A 27,956-nucleotide genomic window follows, 5' to 3' on the forward strand; every position below is an offset into this window, starting at 1 on the left:
TCTAAAATAAACCATGGATGTCGTAGATATGCTTGTTAGATTTCCTAGGAACTATTACATGCTTCGATTCGATAAGGCTAGGCCACTTTATGCCTTTTTTAGTGAAAGAAAAAGGGTCAAAAGCAAGTAAAATCCATAAATTAACTAGGAAATTAACTTAACCCTCATTTTGGCCGTTTTGAAAATTCTAATATAAACCGTGGAAGTCGTAGATATGCTTGTTAGATTTCCTAGGAACTATTACATGCTGCGATTCGATAAGGCTAGGCCACTTTATGCATTTTTTAGTGAAAGAAAATGGGTCAAAGACGAGTAAGATCCGTAAATAAACAAGGATATTCACTTAACCCCCATTTTGGCCGGTTTAGAAAATTCTTAAATCAACCATGGAAGAGATAGATATGCTCGTTAGATTTCCTACGAACTATTACATGGTTCGATTCGATAAGGCTAGGTCACTTTATGCCTTTTTTAGTGAAAGAAAAAGGGTCAAAAGAGAGTAAAATCCGTAAATTAACAAGGAAATTAACTTAACCCTCATTTTGGCCTTTTTGAAAATTCTAATATAAACCATGGAAGTCGTAGATATGCTTGTTAGATTTCCTACGAACTATTACATGCTTCGATTCGATACGGCTAGGCCACTTTATGCCCTTTTTAGCGAAAGAAAACGGATAAAAATCGAGTAAAATCCGTAAATTAACAAGGAAATTCACTTTAACACCATTTTGGACGTTTTTGAAATTTCTAAAATCAACCATGGAAGTCGTAGATATGCTCGTTAGATTTCCTAGGAACTATTACATGCTTCGATTCGATAAGGCTAGGCCACTTTATGCCCTTTTTATGGAAAGAAAAAGGGTCAAAAACGAGTAAAATCCGTAAATTAACAAGGAAATTAACCTAACCCCCATTTTGGCCGTTTTTGAAAATTCTAAAATCAACCATGGAAGTCATAGATATGCTCGTTAGATTTCCTAGGAACTATTACACGCTTCGATTCGATAAGGCTAGGCCACTTTATGCATTTTTTAGTGAAAGAAAATGGGTCAAAGACGAGTAAGATCCGTAAATAAACAAGGATATTCACTTAACCCCCATTTTGGCCGGTTTAGAAAATTCTAAAATCAACCATGGAAGAGATAGATATGCTCGTTAGATTTCCTACGAACTATTACATGGTTCGATTCGATAAGGCTAGGCCACTTTATGCCTTTTTTAGCGAAAGAAAAAGGAACAAAATCGAGTAAAATCCGTAAATTAACAAGGAAATTCACTTTACCACCATTTTGGACGTTTTTGAAATTTCTAAAATCAACCATGGAAGTCGTAGATATGCTCGTTAGATTTCCTAGGAACTATTACATGCTTCGATTCGATAAGGCTAGGCCACTTTATGCCCTTTTTATGGAAAGAAAAAGGGTCAAAAACGAGTAAAATCCGTAAATTAACAAGGAAATTAACCTAACCCCCATTTTGGCCGTTTTTGAAAATTCTAAAATCAACCATGGAAGTCATAGATATGCTCGTTAGATTTCCTAGGAACTATTACATGCTTCGATTCGATAAGGCTAGGCCACTTTATGCATTTTTTAGTGAAAGAAAATGGGTCAAAGACGAGTAAGATCCGTAAATAAACAAGGATATTCACTTAACCCCCATTTTGGCTGGTTTAGAAAATTCTAAAATCAACCATGGAAGAGATAGATATGCTCGTTAGATTTCCTACGAACTATTACATGGTTCGATTCGATAAGGCTAGGCCACTTTATGCCTTTTTTAGCGAAAGAAAAAGGAACAAAATCGAGTAAAATCCGTAAATTAACAAGGAAATTCACTTTACCACCATTTTGGACGTTTTTGAAATTTCTAAAATCAACAATGGAAGTCGTAGATATGCTCGTTAGATTTCCAAGAAACTATTACATGCTTCGATTCGATAAGGCTAGGCCACTTTATGCCTTTTTTAGTGAAAGAAAAAGGGTCAAAAGCGAGTAAAATCCGTAAATTAACAAGGAAATTAACTTAACCCTCATTTTGGCCGTTTTGAAAATTCTAATATAAACCATGGATGTCGTAGATATGCTTGTTAGATTTCCTACGAACTATTACATGCTTCGATTCGATAAGGCTAGGCCACTTTATGCCCTTTTTTTGGAAAGAAAAAGGGTCAAAAACGAGTAAAATCCGTAAATTAACAAGGAAATTAACCTAACCCCCATTTTGGCCGTTTTTGAAAATTCTAAAATCAACCATGGAAGTCATAGATATGCTCGTTAGATTTCCTAGGAACTATTACATGCTTCGATTCGATAAGGCTAGGCCACTTTATGCATTTTTTAGTGAAAGAAAATGGGTCAAAGACGAGTAAGATCCGTAAATAAACAAGGATATTCACTTAACCCCCATTTTGGCCGGTTTAGAAAATTCTAAAATCAACCATGCAAGAGATAGATATGCTCGTTAGATTTCCTACAAACTATTACATGGTTCGATTCGAAAAGGCTAGGCCACTTTATGCCTTTTTTAGCGAAAGAAAAAGGAACAAAATCGAGTAAAATCCGTAAATTAACAAGGAAATTCACCTTACCACCATTTTGGACGTTTTTGAAATTTCTAAAATCAACCATGGAAGTCGTAGATATGCTCGTTAGATTTCCAAGGAACTATTACATGCTTCGATTCAATAAGGCTAGGCCACTTTATGCCTTTTTTAGTGAAAGAAAAAGGGTCAAAAGCGAGTAAAATCCGTAAATTAACAAGGAAATTAACTTAACCCTCATTTTGGCCGTTTTGAAAATTCTAATATAAACCATGGAAGTCGTAGATATGCTTGTTAGATTTCCTACGAACTATTACATGCTTCGATTCGATAAGGCTAGGCCACTTTATGCCCTTTTTATGGAAAGAAAAAGGGTCAAAAACGAGTAAAATCCGTAAATTAACAAGGAAATTAACCTAACCCCCATTTTGGCCGTTTTTGAAAATTCTAAAATCAACCATGGAAGTCATAGATATGCTCGTTAGATTTCCTAGGAACTATTACATGCTTCGATTCGATAAGGCTAGGCCACTTTATGCATTTTTTAGTGAAAGAAAATGGGTCAAAGACGAGTAAGATCCGTAAATAAACAAGGATATTCACTTAACCCCCATTTTGGCCGGTTTAGAAAATTCTAAAATCAACCATGGAAGAGATAGATATGCTCATTAGATTTCCTACGAACTATTACATGGTTCGATTCGATAAGGCTAGGCCACTTTATGCCTTTTTTAGCGAAAGAAAAAGGAACAAAATCGAGTAAAATCCATAAATTAACAAGGAAATTCACTTTACCACCATTTTGGACGTTTTTGAAATTTCTAAAATCAACCATGGAAGTCGTAGATATGCTCGTTAATTTCCAAGGAACTATTACATGCTTCGATTCGATAAGGCTAGGCCACTTTATGCCCTTTTTAGCGAAAGAAAACGGATAAAAATCGAGTAAAATCCGTAAATTAACAAGGAAATTCACTTTAACACCATTTTGGACGTTTTTGAAATTTCTAAAATCAACCATGGAAGTCGTAGATATGCTCGATAGATTTCCAAGGAACTATTACATGCTTCGATTCGATAAGGCTAGGCCACTTTATGCCTTTTTTAGTGAAAGAAAAAGGGTCAAAAGCGAGTAAAATCCGCAAATTAACAAGGAAATTAACTTAACCCTCATTTTGGCCGTTTTGAAAATTCTAATATAAACCATGGAAGTCGTAGATATGCTTGTTAGATTTCCTACGAACTATTACATGCTTCGATTCGATAAGGCTAGGCCACTTTATGCCCTTTTTAGCGAAAGAAAACGGATAAAAATCGAGTAAAATCCGTAAATTAACAAGGAAATTCACTTTAACACCATTTTGGACGTTTTTGAAATTTCTAAAATCAACCATGGAAGTCGTAGATATGCTCGTTAGATTTTCTAGGAACTATTACATGCTTCGATTCGATAAGGCTAGGCCACTTTATGCCCTTTTTATGGAAAGAAAAAGGGTCAAAAACGAGTAAAATCCGTAAATTAACAAGGAAATTAACCTAACCCCCATTTTGGCCGTTTTTGAAAATTCTAAAATCAACCATGGAAGTCATAGATATGCTCGTTAGATTTCCGAGGAACTATTACATGCTTCGATTCGATAAGGCTAGGCCACTTTATGCATTTTTTAGTGAAAGAAAATGGGTCAAAGACGAGTAAGATCCATAAATAAACAAGGATATTCACTTAACCCCCATTTTGGCCGGTTTAGAAAATTCTAAAATACACCATGCAAGAGATAGATATGCTCGTTAGATTTCCTACGAACTATTACATGGTTCGATTCGAAAAGGCTAGGCCACTTTATGCCTTTTTTAGCGAAAGGAAAAGGAACAAAATCGAGTAAAATCCGTAAATTAACAAGGAAATTCACTTTACCACCATTTTGGACGTTTTTGAAATTTCTAAAATCAACAATGGAAGTCGTAGATATGCTCGTTAGATTTCCAAGAAACTTTTACATGCTTCGATTCGATAAGGCTAGGCCACTTTATGCCTTTTTTAGTGAAAGAAAAAGGGTCAAAAGCGAGTAAAATCCGTAAATTAACAAGGAAATTAACTTAACCCTCATTTTGGCCGTTTTGAAAATTCTAATATAAACCATGGATGTCGTAGATATGCTTGTTAGATTTCCTACGAACTATTACATGCTTCGATTCGATAAGGCTAGGCCACTTTATGCCCTTTTTATGGAAAGAAAAAGGGTCAAAAACGAGTAAAATCCGTAAATTAACAAGGAAATTAACCTAACCCCCATTTTGGCCGTTTTTGAAAATTCTAAAATCAACCATGGAAGTCATAGATATGCTCGTTAGATTTCCTAGGAACTATTACATGCTTCGATTCGGTAAGGCTAGGCCACTTTATGCATTTTTTAGTGAAAGAAAATGGGTTAAAGACGAGTAAGATCCGTAAATAAACAAGGATATTCACTTAACCCCCATTTTGGCCGGTTTAGAAAATTCTAAAATCAACCATGCAAGAGATAGATATGCTCGTTAGATTTCCTACGAACTATTACATGGTTCGATTCGAAAAGGCTAGGCCACTTTATGCCTTTTTTAGCGAAAGAAAAAGGAACAAAATCGAGTAAAATCCGTAAATTAACAAGGAAATTCACTTTACCACCATTTTGGACGTTTTTGAAATTTCTAAAATCAACCATGGAAGTCGTAGATATGCTCGTTAGATTTCCAAGGAACTATTACATGCTTCGATTCAATATGGCTAGGCCACTTTATGCCTTTTTTAGTGAAAGAAAAAGGGTCAAAAGCGAGTAAAATCCGTAAATTAACAAGGAAATTAACTTAACCCTCATTTTGGCCGTTTTGAAAATTCTAATATAAACCATGGAAGTCGTAGATATGCTTGTTAGATTTCCTACGAACTATTACATGCTTCGATTCGATAAGGCTAGGCCACTTTATGCCCTTTTTATGGAAAGAAAAAGGGTCAAAAACGAGTAAAATCCGTAAATTAACAAGGAAATTTATCTAACCCCCATTTTGGCCGTTTTTGAAAATTCTAAAATCAACCATGGAAGTCATAGATATGCTCGTTAGATTTCCTAGGAACTATTACATGCTTCGATTCGATAAGGCTAGGCCACTTTATGCATTTTTTAGTGAAAGAAAATGGGTCAAAGACGAGTAAGATCCGTAAATAAACAAGGATATTCACTTAACCCCCATTTTGGCCAGTTTAGAAAATTCTAAAATCAACCATGGAAGAGATAGATATGCTCATTAGATTTCCTACGAACTATTACATGGTTCGATTCGATAAGGCTAGGCCACTTTATGCCTTTTTTAGCGAAAGAAAAAGGAACAAAATCGAGTAAAATCCATAAATTAACAAGGAAATTCACTTTACCACCATTTTGGACGTTTTTGAAATTTCTAAAATCAACCATGGAAGTCGTAGATATGCTCGTTAGATTTCCAAGGAACTATTACATGCTTCGATTCGATAAGGCTAGGCCACTTTATGCCTTTTTTAGTGAAAGAAAAAGGGTCAAAAGAGAGTAACACTACAAGATTTTTGACTTTAGGCAACGAAACTTTAGGCCACGGATGAAAAACCGTAAACTAATAGGTGTATAGGCAATCACTACAAAAAATCGCGTGGATACCGGCGGCTAAAAATTGCATGTTGCGGCGGTTTTAGCCGCCACTATAAACCAAACTGGCAGTTTAAAAACTGCCGAAATTTTTCCTGCCACAAAGTTTAAACCGGCAGTTTAAGAAGGACCGCCATGCAGACTGCCGTAATACGCGATGTATAATGCGGCGGCTAGTTGTTTGATTAAAGCGGCGTTTTTGACCGCCAGAATAGACACTAGTTCTGCAAAAAGAAACGTACATACTGGCAGTTTTAAACGCCATAATGATCACTTTTTTAAAATATTAAATATGTGCATAGTGGCAGTTTTAGCCGCCGTAATTGTCATTTTTTAAACAAAAAAAATATATATATGAACAAATCAGCTAAATAGCACTTATTAGTACGAATATAAATTATTTTTATACATAAATTGTAATATTACAATGTGTAAAATTGTCCAACAACCTCATGAATGTTGAGAAAGTAAACTTAACTCTTCAATTGTATTGTAGAGTTTATATAGGAACTCTTCTATATATGTGTGTGTGTGTGTGTAAGGACTTCTTATTTCCCTAATGTAATGCTAATCCTTCAACTTCTCTGATACATGTACACATGCATATATATCAAATAAGGTTCACAATTCATAAAACAACAACAACTTGATAAAAAAAAAGAGCAAACACCTATCAGCACTTCCTTCTCCAGAAACAAGAAGGATGCTCTAGTTAGGGGACCAGCAATGCCTTCACAATAGCAGTGTGCTCTGTTAGTCTCAAAGTTCGTTGCTGAAAATGCTGATTCCATACCAAAAGCAGCTCATATAATAAACATGACATTGAACAGGAGATGAATTAACACTCTAGAATAAATGTAAAAAACAATAATGTATTTGTGAATTAAAATTCTAGAACAACAAGGCATGACAAAGGATATAAATGAACAAATTTAGGTTTTCATACTAAACAAAATCTTTACACAAAGGTAGAAGAAAACTTCAGACATAACATAGCTTAAATTTAATTTATGGTATGTAAATGAAGAAAACAAGCACTCCAGCCACACTTGAACATTCAAACCAGCCAACCAAAACAATGGTGACAAAGGCATTAGTCACCACTAACATGCATATACATATAAACAACATATAATTATTGGTCCAACCACACTTGAGCAATACTCTATTTGTACTACATATTTACCAGAATTTCATTCACATAGTAAAAATTATCAAACTTAAGAAACATAGAGTGCAAAACCATTATAAAGTTAAGAGCTAGAAAGCAACACCAAAACAACAAAACAGAACCATACAAATATGCCAAGTAACAAGAAAAGTTTGGCTATACCTTCAACATGACAGAACCTACACTTCGTTATCAAATACCTCCACTTGGTTATACAAGTTTCCTCCACCCCCACTTCGCCAAGAGCGCCATATTGAACGCCTCACCTTGGCTATACAAGTTTGGCTAAGTATAGCTAATTGAGTCTATGCCGCATCTCTCTGATTGGTGCTCCACTGCTAAGCTTCAATTTGCTTCACTGTGCCTGAAAATAAAACGGGAAACCAAATTGCATCTATGTTAGTCAACCAGCTCCACTTCGCTGAGAGAGCCATAGTAAACAAACAATTACTGTTTAAACTATGCTGAAGTTTCAAAACAGAAGTGCAAACTCCTTATAATTCATTAATTATCAAATTTATCAAATTTGTACAGCAAACACTGGTATAAGAAAAGCATACATAAACGACTGTGTATATTCAATAAGCACTAATACTTGAGAAACACAGGAATAACAGCTCTGGTAATGCTAGAACAGATTCTATTTTTAAGTAGTGAAAGGATTACCTCGGAATTTATTATCTTCAGTAATTATCCCAAAAGCTTCTGCAGTTTCACGAATCATGATGCCACCAGTTCCAGTAAAATGGGTTAGTTTACACTCCACAACTGCATAACAGGTGGATATAGTGCAGTCAGTGATAACTAGCAGACAATTATTTAGGAGGTAGAGGCTAAAATATTTGTATTTGTTTTGAAGGAGTCTCAAAAGCACAACTCTTTTCTAAATTTAAAGGACAATGCATGTTGAGTCATCTAGACAAAGTTTGGATATATAAAATTATCAACATGATAACATTAAACTAAAACAACACTAATGGAAATGCATTTTAAAAGAATTGATTCGATTAAACACCTAAAAACATTCAACATAAGTTCTAGCAACTTTTTAAAAAAAAATCCAAGTGTAAGGAGCATGAAAAAAAAAGGTTATGCATGCCACTGGGAATGAAATGGGAGGATTCAAATGAGAAACATTCCCGGAGAAGAAGACTTAGGTATAACCTCAACCAATCAGAAGCTCATTTTACTATTGAACTTATTGCAAGTCGCAACAGTAAATACCAATGATTGCGTAAAATAGTTCTACTCTAACTCTTTCTAAGAACACCAAAAGTAGGCTTTCACAGGTTTGAGTACAGCGGCAACGACAATTTTAACACACCTTTCTATGCATATGAAATATTTACACATAAAGACATAAGCATCCGTGGGAAATAATTAACATCCAACCAATGACAAAATAACTGTCCTTGTAAATTATCCAAAAAGCTCTAGATAAATAAAATGGTTTAGCATTTTCTACTGTAGGTGTTCACAACTGATCCAAAAACAAAGAACAAAAATAGAGTGTGCCCGAACCTAAAATAATAGCACCATGTAGATCTGCACCTAGGAGACATTGAGCCAATTGATTATTCCTGGAACAATTAACAGATTTGATCAATATCATCCATCAATCATTTCAGCATTACTTTACATCCATAGCATGATCCAAATCTTGTGATTTCACGCAATAGAGGACTTAAAAATCATTGTTTAAAAGCAATACATAGAAATGGAAAACAATTTTTTTTTTTTTGCAAAAACAATAGAAACTTTCAGTTAAAAGATAGAAAATCTAGAATAAAAAAAATACCCATATCAGTATCAGTTTCTATTCTTTCTCAGTATCCAAAAAAAACCCAGAGAGAGAGATGAAATAAATCAACAACAAAAAATCAAAAAGAACAACGGTTTAGTAATTGACCAGTCCAAATCATTAAGTAGTGATGACAAGGGTGTCTACGAGAACCTGAATCTACGTTCAAGAACAAAGATTTAGTAAAAATAGCTATTAGTGAAAAATCAATCGAGGGTTTCAGCTAAGAAAACAAAAGCAATACGAACCTGAATTCACCTTCAAGAACAGATGCAAATCGATGATTTGAGAGGATTCGATGGAGAGGGAAGGATTTGAGATGGTTTTGATGGGTTTCACCGAGAAGGTTTCCATGGGTTTGAGATGGGTTCGACGGTTTCGATGGGTTTAGCCGAAGATAGGGTTTGAGAAAGGGAACGAAAGAGTTTGTGTAGATTTGAGCCAATGCAGTGATTAGAGTTCACGAAGAGCGTAAGAGTTCCATGGATTTGGGTTTTGATGCGTTTCTGTAGAGGTAGGGTTTGTGTTCTGGGATTTTGATAAGAAAAAAAGGATAGGGAAGAAATATAAACAAAGAAAAGAAATAAAAAAAATTATGAAAATAGATGGAGGGATTTTTCTAAAATAATGGAGGGGAAGAGAGGGAAAGTAAAATATAAATGCGGCAAGGTGGAAAAATAAAATTGTAAATACCGGCAGTTCAAAATGCTGTAATGCACGTTGTGTATTGTTTGAATAAGTTAATGTATATAGCGGCGGCTTAAACCGCCGTAATAGACAGTTTATAGTGGCGTTCATAAAAACCGCCGCAATCTACCGTTTATAGTGGCAGTCTTCTGTACCCGCCGTAACAAGACCGCCGCAATTCCCAAGTTTTTTTGTAGTGAATGGATATTCACTCATTGACAAGTTTCTATATTTTGTTCACTACCCTAAAGAAATCCATTGCCTATTCATTTTAAGCCACCCTTCTGGAGGTGTGGAGTTAACATGGCCGTTGCCAACTCCTAATAGACAACGAATTTTATTCGTTGATATCTAAATCTCAATCAAAATCCGTCGCCTTTTCTTTTTTAATAAGCTGCCAGTAGTAAACCATGACCTATACTTCATTTGCCCATGGATTTTAAATATTTTAAGCCACTTTGAAAAAACGGTGGCCTTTAGTTTTTGCAAACCGTGCAGTAAAAAAATTTCATAGCCCGCCAAACCTCCCTCTAATTTTTTTAGATTCCCTCTATTTTTTGAGACTCTCTATATTTTTATATTAATAATATAATAATAATAATATAATAATAAACATTAAGAAGGAAAATACATTAACACCTCAAAAACAAAAACGTGAATACGTACTTCAAAAAGAACAAACGCAGCTTCAGAACACTCTTCGCTCTTGCGAAGTGCGAACTCTCGATCTTCACTCTTCACCATTCTTCACTCAGAACCTCACTTGAATCTTCAGAACATTAACTGACGAATCACAATGAGCCCAGGTCTCCATCTCTCTCTCTCTCTCTCTCTGTCTCTCTCTTTCAAATTTCATTTTTAGGGTTTTTAATTTGGGATTTTTTCATTTGACCCAATTTGTACTAAATTGATTAAGTAATTAATCAATTTAGATTATGGGTAATGTATTTTATGTTATAAAATCATTGTTAGGGTTTGTTATTTGTTTAAAATTAAGGATTTTGTGATTGTTAATTGAGTTTTTTCATCAGTAATGTGTTTTGTGATTATGAGTAATGGATTTAGTTAGTTCTTCACCATCACGTTGTTTAGTTCTTTCCCTATGTTTTTTCCTCTCTTCATCATTTCTTGCATGTCTTATATCACTCTGTTACTCTTAGAGACACCATTTTGTAACATGAAACCTAGTAAATGCACCCTTTTTCTCACTTTCTCAATCACCACTGTTGGTTGGTTATCCATACATGAAATTTCTGTAACATTATTTGGGAGACACCACTCTATTTCTATATGAAGTTTCATTGATCTGTAATTTTCTGTCATAAGGAATATTAATTAACAATGTAACTAACAAGTCTGCAAGAGAAATATATATAGTAAAGTTATAACAAGGCAATGGGATTATATTGGGAAAGACTTTGGAATTGAAAGGAAAGAAAAAGGTAGGATGACGTTGGTTTAATGTTGCTGTTGTGGATAATGATAGGTGGTAGTGAACTATAATCATGACAGTTTCATTGTTATCATTATGTTTTTTTAATTATAATAATATTAGAGTATTGCACTTATACATTCCTTTTAATTATTTTATTTTTCTTTGGCATGTTTTTTCTTGTTAGTTGATAATTTGATTAAGTGTGTCCTTGAACTAGTCCCTCTCTTGATGTTTAAGATTTCAAGTGGGTATAGAAAAGCCTTGATTAACACTGCCGATTTTAAAATAACTTGGTAGAAATTGATTAACTTGATAATATATATAACACCAACCAAACTGGGTGCAAAATTTATCACCTATATATGACCCACATATGTCTAACAAGAGTTGAAAAAAACCAATAGTTTAATTTTCTTAAAAAAGAAGAATCAAACGAATAGTTATATATTACTTTTTGTTTTCTATACACACACACACACACACTCTATTGAGTGTTTATTTTTGAACACTCCTTTAATTCAAATTTTATTGGTAAGCTATATTGTTTGAGTTTACTCAATTCTACTAGACAATACTTTTCTTAATCAATTTTTGTTAACACACACTACTTCTACTGACCAATTTGTTAGTGGATTTTACCTTATTTAACCATTTTTTCCCTTGTTGACCTGCTGATACCCCCTTTTAACATTCAATTTTCACAGGTTAATTTTCACAGTCAAGTCCGTAATTTTCATTCCGGTGACGTCGTTCTTCTCGGTTGCTAATTGTGTCTCCTGTTTTTTATTCTTCTCAACACGCGCTTTTCTTCAAAGGTAAGCGGTGACCACTATTCTAATCTTCAATAAAGTTATCCATATGTTTTTAAGACATTGTGTATGTAAACATGTGCTCTCGACTAGTATATTATAATTATAATATATCTTCGTATAGTATATTATAGTTACATTTTTTATGAATTAGATTAGTTAAAGGATGGACAAAGAGTGGACTAAACTCCCAAGACATTGGAAAAAGTATAGAAAAGGTGTCGAGTCATTTTTGGATTTTGCGTATACCAAAGGAAAACCTCAAGGGCGTGAAATTTCTTGTCCTTGTGCTGACTGTGCAAATGGTAAATGGGCAAGAAGGAACGTGGTTCGCGATCATTTAATTGCTGCAGGTTTTGTAAAAGGATACGATGTTTGGGTAAACCACGGAGAGGATATCCCTTCGCCTATGGAAATTGATGAGGACACAAATGATCACGATGACATTGGTGGCTTACTATATGACAGATTCATAAATGTGATAGAAGAAGGGAACAACGAGGGTCTCAATGAGGATGCTAGAAAGTTCTATAATTTAATTAACGAGGCAAAACAAGAGCTATACCCAGGATACAAAGGATTCTCTACTTTATCTTTCATAATTCGACTCTACTTGCTGAAGTGCTTGCATGGGTGGAGCAATGTATCATTCACTTCCCTTTTAGAATTATTGAAGGAAGCGATTCCAGATTTAAATATTCCTGAATCTTTTAACAAAACAAAGAAGATGATTAGTGATTTGGGTCTTGATTACAAAAAAATTCATGCATGTCCAAATGATTGCATGTTATTTTGGAAAGATCATGAGAATGATGATTTTTGCAATATTTGTAAAGCTTCACGATGGAAGGTGTTCCCTCAAGTAGAAGGCGAGTCTCCTGAGCAAGTAAAGTATGATTATAATGTCCCTGCAAAGGTTTTGAGACATTTTCCATTGATTCCTCGACTTCAAAGGCTATTTATGTGTTCAGAGACAGCCGCTGCAATGAGGTGGCATGATGAAGAACGCTCTAGGGATGGAAAGTTGCGGCATCCGGCTGATGGCCAAGCATGGAAGGACTTTGACAGACTTCATTCTGAATTTGCTTCTGAAACTCGTAACATAAGACTTGGCTTATCGAGTGACGGATTCAACCCATTCTGAACCATGAGCACATCATATAGCACATGGCCTGTCATGATGGTAGTATACAACTATCCGCCATGGCTATCCATGAAATCTGAATATACAATGTTGTCATTGTTGATACCTGGGAAGGATTCACCGGGGAACGACATTGACGTGTATCTTCAACCATTGATTGAAGAGTTAAAGGAGTTGTGGGAATTAGGAGTAGATACATATGATGCCTCAAAGAATCAATCATTTAAAGTTCGTGCAGCACTCTTATGGACTATTAGTGACTATCCCGGGTATGCTATGTTATCGGGTTTGAGCACCAAAGGAAAGTTTGCATGTGCGTGTTGTAATTGCAAAAGTAACTCAATCTACTTGAAAAACAGTCGCAAGACAATCTACATGGGTCATCGTACATTTTTACCAATGGACCATGCGTGGAGGTCTAATAAAAGGTCCTTTAATGGAAAAGAAGAACTTAGGTCAGCACCTCGTGGGTTAAAAGGGACAGAAATTGCAAAAAAATTAAAAGGTTTTAGGAATAACTTTGGCAAGAAGAGAAAGAAGAAAATTGATGGGCCATTGAAGAAGAAATCAATATTTTTTGAGTTACCATATTGGGCTAAAAATACATTACGTCATAATCTTGACGTGATGCACATTGAAAAAAATATATGTGATAGTATTATTGGTACTCTCTTAGACATATCCGGGAAGACAAAAGATCACATTAAGGCTCGATATGATTTGCAAGATATGGGAATTAGAAAGAAACTTCATCCAAGAGAGATTGGTGGAGGTCGTGCAGAGTTTGCTAAATCTTGTTTTTCTTTGAGTGCACATGAGAAGACTATTTTTTGTGATGTTTTGAAGGCTGCAAAATTACCAGATGGGACCGCATCAAACATTTCAAACTGTGTTCAAGTTAGTAATAAGAAAATATTTGGCTATTAGAGTCATGACGCACATTTCATGTTACCTCCGGTTGATGAGATACCTCCGGTTGCTATGGAAGAAACAAGAGATGAAGATGATTCCGATGAGGACTAGTACCTTGAGAAGACTTTTAAATTATCTTTTGTTAAACTCAATACTTTGATGTAACATGAGTTACCTTTTGATTAAATTGTAAATGAGATCTTTATGTTCAAACAATATCTTTCTCATTATATTTTAAATGAAATCTTTAGATTGTAAAATTAATCTTTATTTTATTTTGATGCATAATCAGGTTTATTTTTGTTTGTCCTTTTCAATTGATGGTTGTTTTGAATATCCCTCAATTTGTTTCTATGTTCCGATTGACCTTTTTTTTCTGTTCAGATTGACCATTGTTTTTCAGTTCAGATTGACCATTCTTTTTATTTTTCTGCAGGAAAAATGAAAAAGGAAACACAGAAGAAAAATATGAATTCTCATGTGAAGGGTCAAAGGGATGGTTCTAGTTTTGAGCTTCCGGTGGTAAAGTCAAGTGCTGAATTGCTACAGAGTTACAAAATCAAGCGTGAGGATAGAATGGCCAATCTTGGACAAACTAAGACACGTATAGCTGAAGTTGAAGCTCCTAGTATCAAGCCAAATCATCCACCAACTAATAACCAGTTCAAGCTATCTATGTTTGCAACAACCTCCAAAACAAATTTGAATTCAAACAAGGAGCCTGAACTAAAGAATAAAGTGTCTGACAATGCAAGTAGGAATCAACCTAAGATTTCTTCAGAAAGGAGTGTAGAAATGGAAGTATCCTTGAAAAAACACAAAGGTCAATCTTTGGTTTCTAAAAGCCAAAATCCAAAGGGCCAATCTTCGGCTCAAGGTAGAGGTCTGACACCTACGCAGATTCAAGATCCAAAGAGACAACTAATGAAAACAAAAATGATTGAAGGTGTATCAGCGGCAAGACAACAAACTGTGAAAACCAATTTGGGTGGAAATGATAGTTCAAAGACAAAGGAACAGCTACAAAACAAGAAAGTATCTGAAAATGACACTTCAAGGGCAAGGGAGCAGCCTAGGAAAAGGGCGGTGGCTCAAGATGAGTCAATGGTAAGGCAGGAAAATGGTAGCAAGAAGACAAAAAGAACCCCTTTGTATCCATCAATGTCAATTGATGGATTTCTTAAAGAAAAAGGGAAAGATGTTGAGAGGGAGATGCAAAATTTAGTTGAAGATGAAGGAGACATCGTTATGGAAGAACAAGAAAATGCGGACTGTGAGGAAGCTGCTGAAGCAAATGGTGATGTTTTATTTTATTTAAGATCAAGAAAATTATTTAATGTTAATTTATTTTGTTAATCATATGTGTTTGTAATGTGTGATGTTTAATATTACATTATCTTGTTTGATGTCAAAACAGGGGCAACTAAGAAAAAAACACGAGGACCAACACGATGTTTAGAAATATATGCAAGAGAATATTGTCAAGATGTTACTCTAGACAATGAAGGAGAGATAATTGGACCCGATGATAAAACTGTTATAGATGTGGGAAATTTCCTTGGAACTATAGCAAGGAATTCTACTCTTTGTCCCTTGATCCATACGAACTTCAAAGATTTGCTGAAAGAAAAAGAGGATAATATGACTCGCAAGGAGCGTTTATGGAGATATATTAATGTATGGGAAGTAAAATTTCATATTTGTTTCAATGATAAAATATTTATCGACGTGTGATGACAATTTCTTTTTTTTTGTAGAGGAGGTTCAATATTCCTATTGAAGGAGAGAAAGCAGTGTTTTCCCGCATTAATGATGCTTGGAGACGACAAAAATGTTTTATCAAGAGAGATCATTATCTGAAGTATCCCACTATGAAGGAAAGATTAAAAAACCGTCCTGATTGCATATCTGAATGTCATTTCAGAAAACTGTTGATATTTTGGAAACATAGTAATGTCCAGGTAAGGTAGTGTTTAACTCAATAATGTCATTTCAAGAAAATGTTGATATAGTAGATAGCGATATCATTTCTCGTATTGCAGACCATTAGCGAAAAAAATGCAGCTAATAGGAAAAAACAAAAGTTTATGCATCGTGTGGGATCAACAAACTTTGCTAGAATTCGAGCAAAATTGGTATGATATTTTTATTATGTGTTTTTGTTTTTGTAATTTGGATTGTTTTATGGACTTCAGTAACTAGTATTTCATTTTTATTATATTTTTATCATTTCTTCTATATCTTGTTAAGTAGTATTTTTCTTTTCAATATATGATTACTAATGTAGCGAGAAAAGAAGGATGGAGAAGAAGTAACCAAAGCTGAGATGTTCATTGAAACTCGAAAAGGCCGAAAAGGAAAACAATTGGATGCAGAAACACAAGATGCAATTGTAAGTTAAATTTTTCCATCATATGATATGTTCTCTTAGATCGTTTTTCTGTATGTGTGTTGGTTTGAGATTTGGTGAGGGGATGGCGTTTTTGGTGGTTTGGGTGGGTGCTGATGGCTGCTATGTTTTTCTGCAGTAGCTTCAGTACTTGTTTCATGGTGCCATTTTTTGTTTTACTCTCAGTGTTGCTTCTCTCCTCTTTTGGCTCCCTTCTGTTTTGGTGTGTCCCGTATAGTTCTGTCTGTTTTAGTGCTGGCTGTTATGCAGGTGTATGCGTGAGTAGACCATGTTTAGGTGAATAAGCTTAATTGGTTTGTTACCTGGGCTACTGTTTGTGCTGGTTTTTATTTTCTGATTCAAAAGTTATTCGTCGTGAATAATATTTGTTGTTTAAATAAAAGTTATGTTCAGCCAACAACTACCAACAATTTAATCTATCTATGTTTGATATTAGGATAAACTTCAAGAATCGATTAAAATTTCAACTGAAGCTGGAGAACAAACATTTGAGTCATTGCTTGGGAAAGAAAGGCCTGGTAGAGTGCGGTGTTTTGGAAGAACTGCCACACCATCAATGTTAAAGAGAAATGCTGAAATTGCTTTAATGAAAAGGCAATATGATGGTCAAATAGCCGAAATGTCACAGAAGATGGGAGCAATGCAATCACTTTTGAAAAACATATACATGCAAAATAACCCGCATTTAAGTGAAGAAGATGTAGATAATATGTTGAGACATGTTTTACCCAATGGTGATAGTCCAGCACCACATTCATCGACATCAACCTACGCTCCTACTCATCAAAAGGTATAAATTAATAACATTGTGTTCTTGTTGTTTCAACTTTTTAAGTTATAATTGAATGATGATATATTTATATCATGAATTTGATGTTAGGATATTCAACTATATTTGAAGTAGATGTATTAGATTTTGTTCATTAGTTAAGGATCAAAGTGAGATTAAATATGAACCTAGTTTATCCATTTTATTAAAATATAAATGAAAGTTTAAAGTGTCATTTTTTTGGTTGGTGATTATTTTACTTTGTTATTACTACTTTCATAATTTTAGGTTAGAAACAAAGATAATGATCAAGATGTTGATCCTCAAGATGATCAAGACCCTCAAGATGATGATGATCCTCAAAATGAGCCCCAAGATGATGATTTTAATGATATTGACCAACTTGAAGAATTTGATGAATTTGGTGAAGACCAACCATGATTCAAGCATGAAAAGATGGAATATTATGTTTTGTTTTTTGTAATGAGATAATGTTCACTATAATTAGTTATAAAACTTTGATGTATTTTGGAAGTCTACATTAATGTTTGGTAACCCTATTGTTATTATTAGATTATAATCTTTTGAATTTATGAATGAATGTACGGAGATGTCATTATTAAGTACTTTAAGGTATATGAACAATTTATGAGATTTATCTAATTGATAATATTGCATAAAGTATAATATCATAGCACTCTATAAATGAAAAAAAAAAAAAAGAGTATAAAGATGTATGACTCTAATTGTTAATATAATTATAGTGGATTAAAACAATATGGTATGGTTTTTTACACTATAGGCAACAATTTTTTAAACTACAGGCAAAGTTATATATGTCTTATCTGTTCAAAACTGTGGCTTGTTTTTACATTTTATGCCACGGTTAAAACAAATTGTTTCAATACATCCGTGGCGTTTTCATGTTTTTGCCACGATTTTCATGCATTGCTAAGTTGAAACTGTGACCTAAAAGAACCTCTTAAACTGTGACCTATTCCCAATAATGCAATGGATTGGTCATGCCGTTGCCTAAAGTACAAAAAACCGTGACATATTGAATAGGCAACGGGCATATATACCATGCCTGTAAAATCGTGGCCTAAACGTTTAAGCAACGGTTATCGGGGTTCTAGCCACCGTTTTCGGTCGTTGCCTAAGGCGAAAAATGTTGTAGTGTAAAATCCGTAAATTAACAAGGAAATTAACTTAACCCTCATTTTGGCCGTTTTGAAAATTCTAATATAAACAATGGAAGTCGTAGATATGCTTGTTAGATTTCCTACGAACTATTACATGCTTCGATTCGATAAGGCTAGCCCACTTTATGCCCTTTTTAGCGAAAGAAAACGGATAAAAATCGAGTAAAATCCGTAAATTAACAAGGAAATTCACTTTAACACCATTTTGGACGTTTTTGAAATTTCTAAAATCAACCATGGAAGTCGTAGATATGCTCGTTAGATTTCCTAGGAACTATTACATGCTTCGATTCGATAAGGCTAGGCCACTTTATGCCCTTTTTATGGAAAGAAAAAGGGTCAAAAACGAGTAAAATCCGTAAATTAACAAGGAAATTAACCTAACCCCCATTTTGGCCGTTTTTGAAAATTCTAAAATCAACCATGGAAGTCATAGATATGCTCGTTAGATTTCCTAGGAACTATTAGATGCTTCGATTCGATAAGGCTAGGCCACTTTATGCATTTTTTAGTGAAAGAAAATGGGTCAAAGACGAGTAAGATCCGTAAATAAACAAGGATATTCACTTAACCCCCATTTTGGCCGGTTTAGAAAATTCTAAAATCAACCATGGAAGAGATAGATATGCTCGTTAGATTTCCTACGAACTATTACATGGTTCGATTCGATAAGGCTAGGCCACTTTATGCCTTTTTTAGCGAAAGAAAAAGGAACAAAATCGAGTAAAATCCGTAAATTAACAAGGAAATTCACTTTACAACCATTTTGGACGTTTTTGAAATTTCTAAAATCAACCATGGAAGTCGTAGATATGCTCGATAGATTTCCAAGGAACTATTACATGCTTCGATTCGATAAGGCTAGGCCACTTTATGCCTTTTTTAGTGAAAGAAAAAGGGTCAAAAGCGAGTAAAATCCGTAAATTAACAAGGAAATTAACTTAACCCTCATTTTGGCCGTTTTGAAAATTCTAATATAAACCATGGAAGTCGTAGATATGCTTGTTAGATTTCCTACGAACTATTACATGCTTCGATTCGATAAGGCTAGGCCACTTTATGCCCTTTTTAGCGAAAGAAAACGGATAAAAATCGAGTAAAATCCGTAAATTAACAAGGAAATTCACTTTAACACCATTTTGGACGTTTTTGAAATTTCTAAAATCAACCATGGAAGTCGTAGATATGCTCGTTAGATTTTCTAGGAACTATTACATGCTTCGATTCGATAAGGCTAGGCCACTTTATGCCCTTTTTATGGAAAGAAAAAGGGTCAAAAACGAGTAAAATCCGTAAATTAACAAGGAAATTAACCTAACCCCCATTTTGGCCGTTTTTGAAAATTCTAAAATCAACCATGGAAGTTATAGATATGCTCGTTAGATTTCCTAGGAACTATTACATGCTTCGATTCGGTAAGGCTAGGCCACTTTATGCCTTTTTTAGTGAAAGAAAAAGGGTCAAAAACGAGTAAAATCCATAAATCAACAAGGAAATTAACTTAACCCCCATTTTTGCCGTTTTTGAAAATTCTAAAATCAACCATGGAAGTCATAGATATGCTCGTTAGAATTCCTACGAACTATTACATGGTTCGATTCGATAAGGCTAGGCCACTTTATGCCCTTTTTAGCAAAAGAAAAAGGATCAAAATCGAGTAAAATCCGTAAATTAACAAGGAAATTCACTTTACCACCATTTTGGACGTTTTTGAAATTTCTAAAATCAACAATGGAAGTCGTAGATATGCTCGTTAGATTTCCAAGGAACTATTACATGCTTCGATTCGATAAGGCTAGGCCACTTTATGCCTTTTTTAGTGAAAGAAAAAGGGTCAAAAGCGAGTAAAATCCGTAAATTAACAAGGAAATTAACTTAACCCTCATTTTGGCCGTTTTGAAAATTCTAATATAAACCATGGAAGTTGTAGATATGCTTGTTAGATTTCCTACGAACTATTACATGCTTCGATTCGATAAGGCTAGGCCACTTTATGCCCTTTTTATGGAAAGAAAAAGGGTCAAAAACGAGTAAAATCCGTAAATTAACAAGGAAATTAACCTAACCCCCATTTTGGCCGTTTTTGAAAATTCTAAAATCAACCATGGAAGTCATAGATATGCTCGTTAGATTTCCTAGGAACTATTACATGCTTCGATTCGATAAGGCTAGGCCACTTTATGCATTTTTTAGTGAAAGAAAATGGGTCAAAGACGAGTAAGATCCGTAAATAAACAAGGATATTCACTTAACCCCCATTTTGGCCGGTTTAGAAAATTCTAAAATCAACCATGGAAGAGATAGATATGCTCGTTAGATTTCCTACGAACTATTACATGGTTCGATTCGATAAGGCTAGGCCACTTTATGCCCTTTTTAGCAAAAGAAAAAGGATCAAAATCGAGTAGAATCCGTAAATTAACAAGGAAATTCACTTTACCACCATTTTGGACGTTTTTGAAATTTCTAAAATCAACAATGGAAGTCGTAGATATGCTCGTTAGATTTCCAAGGAACTATTACATGCTTCGATTCGATAAGGCTAGGCCACTTTATGCCCTTTTTATGGAAAGAAAAAGGGTCAAAAACGAGTAAAATCCGTAAATTAACAAGGAAATTAACCTAACCCCCATTTTGGCCGTTTTTGAAAATTCTAAAATCAACCATGGAAGTTATAGATATGCTCGTTAGATTTCCTAGGAACTATTACATGCTTCGATTCGGTAAGGCTAGGCCACTTTATGCCTTTTTTAGTGAAAGAAAAAGGGTCAAAAACGAGTAAAATCCATAAATCAACAAGGAAATTAACTTAACCCCCATTTTTGCCGTTTTTGAAAATTCTAAAATCAACCATGGAAGTCATAGATATGCTCGTTAGAATTCCTACGAACTATTACATGGTTCGATTCGATAAGGCTAGGCCACTTTATGCCCTTTTTAGCAAAAGAAAAAGGATCAAAATCGAGTAAAATCCGTAAATTAACAAGGAAATTCACTTTACCACCATTTTGGACGTTTTTGAAATTTCTAAAATCAACAATGGAAGTCGTAGATATGCTCGTTAGATTTCCAAGGAACTATTACATGCTTCGATTCGATAAGGCTAGGCCACTTTATGCCTTTTTTAGTGAAAGAAAAAGGGTCAAAAGCGAGTAAAATCCGTAAATTAACAAGGAAATTAACTTAACCCTCATTTTGGCCGTTTTGAAAATTCTAATATAAACCATGGAAGTTGTAGATATGCTTGTTAGATTTCCTACGAACTATTACATGCTTCGATTCGATAAGGCTAGGCCACTTTATGCCCTTTTTATGGAAAGAAAAAGGGTCAAAAACGAGTAAAATCCGTAAATTAACAAGGAAATTAACCTAACCCCCATTTTGGCCGTTTTTGAAAATTCTAAAATCAACCATGGAAGTCATAGATATGCTCGTTAGATTTCCTAGGAACTATTACATGCTTCGATTCGATAAGGCTAGGCCACTTTATGCATTTTTTAGTGAAAGAAAATGGGTCAAAGACGAGTAAGATCCGTAAATAAACAAGGATATTCACTTAACCCCCATTTTGGCCGGTTTAGAAAATTCTAAAATCAACCATGGAAGAGATAGATATGCTCGTTAGATTTCCTACGAACTATTACATGGTTCGATTCGATAAGGCTAGGCCACTTTATGCCCTTTTTAGCAAAAGAAAAAGGATCAAAATCGAGTAGAATCCGTAAATTAACAAGGAAATTCACTTTACCACCATTTTGGACGTTTTTGAAATTTCTAAAATCAACAATGGAAGTCGTAGATATGCTCGTTAGATTTCCAAGGAACTATTACATGCTTCGATTCGATAAGGCTAGGCCACTTTATGCCTTTTTTAGTGAAAGAAAAAGGGTCAAAAGCGAGTAAAATCCGTAAATTAACAAGGAAATTAACTTAACCCTCATTTTGGCCGTTTTGAAAATTCTAATATAAACCATGGAAGTCGTAGATATGCTTGTTAGATTTCCTACGAACTATTACATGCTTCGATTCGATAAGGCTAGGCCACTTTATGCCCTTTTTATGGAAAGAAAAAGGGTCAAAAACGAGTAAAATCCGTAAATTAACAAGGAAATTAACCTAACCCCCATTTTGGCCGTTTTTGAAAATTCTAAAATTAACCATGGAAGTCATAGATATGCTCGTTAGATTTCCTAGGAACTATTACATGCTTCGATTCGATAAGGCTAGGCCACTTTATGCATTTTTTAGTGAAAGAAAATGGGTCAAAGACGAGTAAGATCCGTAAATAAACAAGGATATTCACTTAACCCCCATTTTGGCCGGTTTAGAAAATTCTAAAATCAACCATGGAAGAGATAGATATGCTCGTTAGATTTCCTACGAACTATTACATGGTTCGATTCGATAAGGCTAGGCCACTTTATGCCTTTTTTAGCGAAAGAAAAAGGAACAAAATCGAGTAAAATCCGTAAATTAACAAGGAAATTCACTTTACCACCATTTTGGACGTTTTTGAAATTTCTAAAATCAACAATGGAAGTCGTAGATATGCTCGTTAGATTTCCAAGGAACTATTACATGCTTCGATTCGATAAGGCTAGGCCACTTTATGCCTTTTTTAGTGAAAGAAAAAGGGTCAAAAGCGAGTAAAATCCGTAAATTAACAAGGAAATTAACTTAACCCTCATTTTGGCCGTTTTGAAAATTCTAATATAAACCATGGAAGTCGTAGATATGCTTGTTAGATTTCCTATGAACTATTACATGCTTCGATTCGATAAGGCTAGGCCACTTTATGCCCTTTTTATGGAAAGAAAAAGGGTCAAAAACGAGTAAAATCCGTAAATTAACAAGGAAATTAACCTAACCCCCATTTTGGCCGTTTTTGAAAATTCTAAAATCAACCATGGAAGTCATAGATATGCTCGTTAGATTTCCTAGGAACTATTACACGCTTCGATTCGATAAGGCTAGGCCACTTTATGCATTTTTTAGTGAAAGAAAATGGGTCAAAGACGAGTAAGATCCGTAAATAAACAAGGATATTCACTTAACCCCCATTTTGGCCGGTTTAGAAAATTCTAAAATCAACCATGGAAGAGATAGATATGCTCGTTAGATTTCCTACGAACTATTACATGGTTCGATTCGATAAGGCTAGGCCACTTTATGCCTTTTTTAGCGAAAGAAAAAGGAACAAAATCGAGTAAAATCCGTAAATTAACAAGGAAATTCACTTTACCACCATTTTGGACGTTTTTGAAATTTCTAAAATCAACAATGGAAGTCGTAGATATGCTCGTTAGATTTCCAAGAAACTATTACATGCTTCGATTCGATAAGGCTAGGCCACTTTATGCCTTTTTTAGTGAAAGAAAAAGGGTCAAAAGCGAGTAAAATCCGTAAATTAACAAGGAAATTAACTTAACCCTCATTTTGGCCATTTTGAAAATCCTAATATAAACCATGGATGTCGTAGATATGCTTGTTAGATTTCCTACGAACTATTACATGCTTCGATTCGATAAGGCTAGGCCACTTTATGCCCTTTTTAGCGAAAGAAAACGGATAAAAATCGAGTAAAATCCGTAAATTAACAAGGAAATTCACTTTAACACCATTTTGGACGTTTTTGAAATTTCTAAAATCAACCATGGAAGTCGTAGATATGCTCGTTAGATTTTCTAGGAACTATTACATGCTTCGATTCGATAAGGCTAGGCCACTTTATGCCCTTTTTATGGAAAGAAAAAGGGTCAAAAACGAGTAAAATCCGTAAATTAACAAGGAAATTAACCTAACCCCCATTTTGGCCGTTTTTGAAAATTCTAAAATCAACCATGGAAGTTATAGATATGCTCGTTAGATTTCCTAGGAACTATTACATGCTTCGATTCGGTAAGGCTAGGCCACTTTATGCCTTTTTTAGTGAAAGAAAAAGGGTCAAAAACGAGTAAAATCCATAAATCAACAAGGAAATTAACTTAACCCCCATTTTTGCCGTTTTTGAAAATTCTAAAATCAACCATGGAAGTCATAGATATGCTCGTTAGAATTCCTACGAACTATTACATGGTTCGATTCGATAAGGCTAGGCCACTTTATGCCCTTTTTAGCAAAAGAAAAAGGATCAAAATCGAGTAAAATCCGTAAATTAACAAGGAAATTCACTTTACCACCATTTTGGACGTTTTTGAAATTTCTAAAATCAACAATGGAAGTCGTAGATATGCTCGTTAGATTTCCTACGAACTATTACATGGTTCGATTCGATAAGGCTAGGCCACTTTATGCCTTTTTTAGCGAAAGAAAAAGGAACAAAATCGAGTAAAATCCGTAAATTAACAAGGAAATTCACTTTACCACCATTTTGGACGTTTTTGAAATTTCTAAAATCAACAATGGAAGTCGTAGATATGCTCGTTAGATTTCCAAGAAACTATTACATGCTTCGATTCGATAAGGCTAGGCCACTTTATGCCTTTTTTAGTGAAAGAAAAAGGGTCAAAAGCGAGTAAAATCCGTAAATTAACAAGGAAATTAACTTAACCCTCATTTTGGCCATTTTGAAAATTCTAATATAAACCATGGATGTCGTAGATATGCTTGTTAGATTTCCTACGAACTATTACATGCTTCGATTCGATAAGGCTAGGCCACTTTATGCCCTTTTTATGGAAAGAAAAAGGGTCAAAAACGAGTAAAATCCGTAAATTAACAAGGAAATTAACTTAACCCTCATTTTGGCCGTTTTGAAAATTCTAATATAAACCATGGAAGTCGTAGATATGCTTGTTAGATTTCCTACGAACTATTACATGCTTCGATTCGATAAGGCTAGGCCACTTTATGCCCTTTTTAGCGAAAGAAAACGGATAAAAATCGAGTAAAATCCGTAAATTAACAAGGAAATTCACTTTAACACCATTTTGGACGTTTTTGAAATTTCTAAAATCAACCATGGAAGTCGTAGATATGCTCGTTAGATTTTCTAGGAACTATTACATGCTTCGATTCGATAAGGCTAGGCCACTTTATGCCCTTTTTATGGAAAGAAAAAGGGTCAAAAACGAGTAAAATCCGTAAATTAACAAGGAAATTAACCTAACCCCCATTTTGGCCGTTTTTGAAAATTCTAAAATCAACCATGGAAGTTATAGATATGCTCGTTAGATTTCCTAGGAACTATTACATGCTTCGATTCGGTAAGGCTAGGCCACTTTATGCCTTTTTTAGTGAAAGAAAAAGGGTCAAAAACGAGTAAAATCCATAAATCAACAAGGAAATTAACTTAACCCCCATTTTTGCCGTTTTTGAAAATTCTAAAATCAACCATGGAAGTCATAGATATGCTCGTTAGAATTCCTACGAACTATTACATGGTTCGATTCGATAAGGCTAGGCCACTTTATGCCCTTTTTAGCAAAAGAAAAAGGATCAAAATCGAGTAAAATCCGTAAATTAACAAGGAAATTCACTTTACCACCATTTTGGACGTTTTTGAAATTTCTAAAATCAACAATGGAAGTCGTAGATATGCTCGTTAGATTTCCAAGGAACTATTACATGCTTCGATTCGATAAGGCTAGGCCACTTTGTGCCTTTTTTAGTGAAAGAAAAAGGGTCAAAAGCGAGTAAAATCCGTAAATTAACAAGGAAATTAACTTAACCCTCATTTTGGCCGTTTTGAAAATTCTAATATAAACCATGGAAGTCGTAGATATGCTTGTTAGATTTCCTACGAACTATTACATGCTTCGATTCGATAAGGCTAGGCCACTTTATGCCCTTTTTATGGAAAGAAAAAGGGTCAAAAACGAGTAAAATCCGTAAATTAACAAGGAAATTAACCTAACCCCCATTTTGGCCGTTTTTGAAAATTCTAAAATCAACCATGGAAGTCATAGATATGCTCGTTAGATTTCCTAGGAACTATTACATGCTTCGATTCGATAAGGCTAGGCCACTTTATGCATTTTTTAGTGAAAGAAAATGGGTCAAAGACGAGTAAGATCCGTAAATAAACAAGGATATTCACTTAACCCCCATTTTGGCCGGTTTAGAAAATTCTAAAATCAACCATGGAAGAGATAGATATGCTCGTTAGATTTCCTACGAACTATTACATGGTTCGATTCGATAAGGCTAGGCCACTTTATGCCCTTTTTAGCAAAAGAAAAAGGATCAAAATCGAGTAGAATCCGTAAATTAACAAGGAAATTCACTTTACCACCATTTTGGACGTTTTTGAAATTTCTAAAATCAACAATGGAAGTCGTAGATATGCTCGTTAGATTTCCAAGGAACTATTACATGCTTCGATTCGATAAGGCTAGGCCACTTTATGCCTTTTTTAGTGAAAGAAAAAGGGTCAAAAGCGAGTAAAATCCGTAAATTAACAAGGAAATTAACTTAACCCTCATTTTGGCCGTTTTGAAAATTCTAATATAAACCATGGAAGTCGTAGATATGCTTGTTAGATTTCCTACGAACTATTACATGCTTCGATTCGATAAGGCTAGGCCACTTTATGCCCTTTTTATGGAAAGAAAAAGGGTCAAAAACGAGTAAAATCCGTAAATTAACAAGGAAATTAACCTAACCCCCATTTTGGCCGTTTTTGAAAATTCTAAAATTAACCATGGAAGTCATAGATATGCTCGTTAGATTTCCTAGGAACTATTACATGCTTCGATTCGATAAGGCTAGGCCACTTTATGCATTTTTTAGTGAAAGAAAATGGGTCAAAGACGAGTAAGATCCGTAAATAAACAAGGATATTCACTTAACCCCCATTTTGGCCGGTTTAGAAAATTCTAAAATCAACCATGGAAGAGATAGATATGCTCGTTAGATTTCCTACGAACTATTACATGGTTCGATTCGATAAGGCTAGGCCACTTTATGCCTTTTTTAGCGAAAGAAAAAGGAACAAAATCGAGTAAAATCCGTAAATTAACAAGGAAATTCACTTTACCACCATTTTGGACGTTTTTGAAATTTCTAAAATCAACAATGGAAGTCGTAGATATGCTCGTTAGATTTCCAAGAAACTATTACATGCTTCGATTCGATAAGGCTAGGCCACTTTATGCCTTTTTTAGTGAAAGAAAAAGGGTCAAAAGCGAGTAAAATCCGTAAATTAACAAGGAAATTAACTTAACCCTCATTTTGGCCATTTTGAAAATTCTAATATAAACCATGGATGTCGTAGATATGCTTGTTAGATTTCCTACGAACTATTACATGCTTCGATTCGATAAGGCTAGGCCACTTTATGCCCTTTTTATGGAAAGAAAAAGGGTCAAAAACGAGTAAAATCCGTAAATTAACAAGGAAATTAACTTAACCCTCATTTTGGCCGTTTTGAAAATTCTAATATAAACCATGGAAGTCGTAGATATGCTTGTTAGATTTC

General features: G+C 34.6%; 1 protein-coding gene, 1 long non-coding RNA gene and 1 pseudogene across 5 annotated transcripts; 2 read left to right on the forward strand and 1 right to left on the reverse strand.

Moving 5' to 3' along the window:
- Positions 1-6,635: 6,635 nt before the first annotated feature.
- On the reverse strand, positions 6,636-10,050 carry LOC146904990 (uncharacterized). 4 transcript variants are annotated; one of them, XR_015019936.1, is made up of 6 exons: positions 9,419-10,050; positions 9,279-9,323; positions 8,891-8,949; positions 8,036-8,137; positions 7,532-7,733; positions 6,636-6,979 (listed from the first exon to the last, which is right to left on the reverse strand). It is a non-coding gene; the product is annotated as an uncharacterized LOC146904990 (long non-coding RNA). The 4 variants fall into 4 exon arrangements; XR_015019935.1 differs by having other exon boundaries at positions 9,279-9,329; positions 9,419-10,048; XR_015019934.1 differs by lacking the exon at positions 8,891-8,949.
- Positions 10,051-10,571: 521 nt separating this feature from the next.
- Positions 10,572-17,999, forward strand: LOC146904991 (uncharacterized). The gene is made up of 9 exons (XM_085727027.1): positions 10,572-10,663; positions 11,997-12,107; positions 14,594-15,454; positions 15,575-15,834; positions 15,915-16,118; positions 16,200-16,292; positions 16,445-16,549; positions 17,004-17,357; positions 17,625-17,999. The coding sequence occupies exons 3-9, from the start codon at positions 14,599-14,601 to the stop codon at positions 17,775-17,777; spliced, it is 2,025 nt and encodes a 674-aa protein (XP_085583153.1). The 5' UTR covers positions 10,572-10,663; positions 11,997-12,107; positions 14,594-14,598; the 3' UTR covers positions 17,778-17,999.
- Positions 12,232-14,268, forward strand: LOC146904992 (uncharacterized; annotated as a pseudogene).
- Positions 18,000-27,956: the final 9,957 nt, after the last annotated feature.

This window comes from Medicago sativa, chromosome 7 (assembly GCF_051527215.1).
Source record: "Medicago sativa cultivar Bolivia chromosome 7, Bolivia_mono, whole genome shotgun sequence".
NCBI classification, from domain to species: domain Eukaryota; kingdom Viridiplantae; phylum Streptophyta; class Magnoliopsida; order Fabales; family Fabaceae; genus Medicago; species Medicago sativa.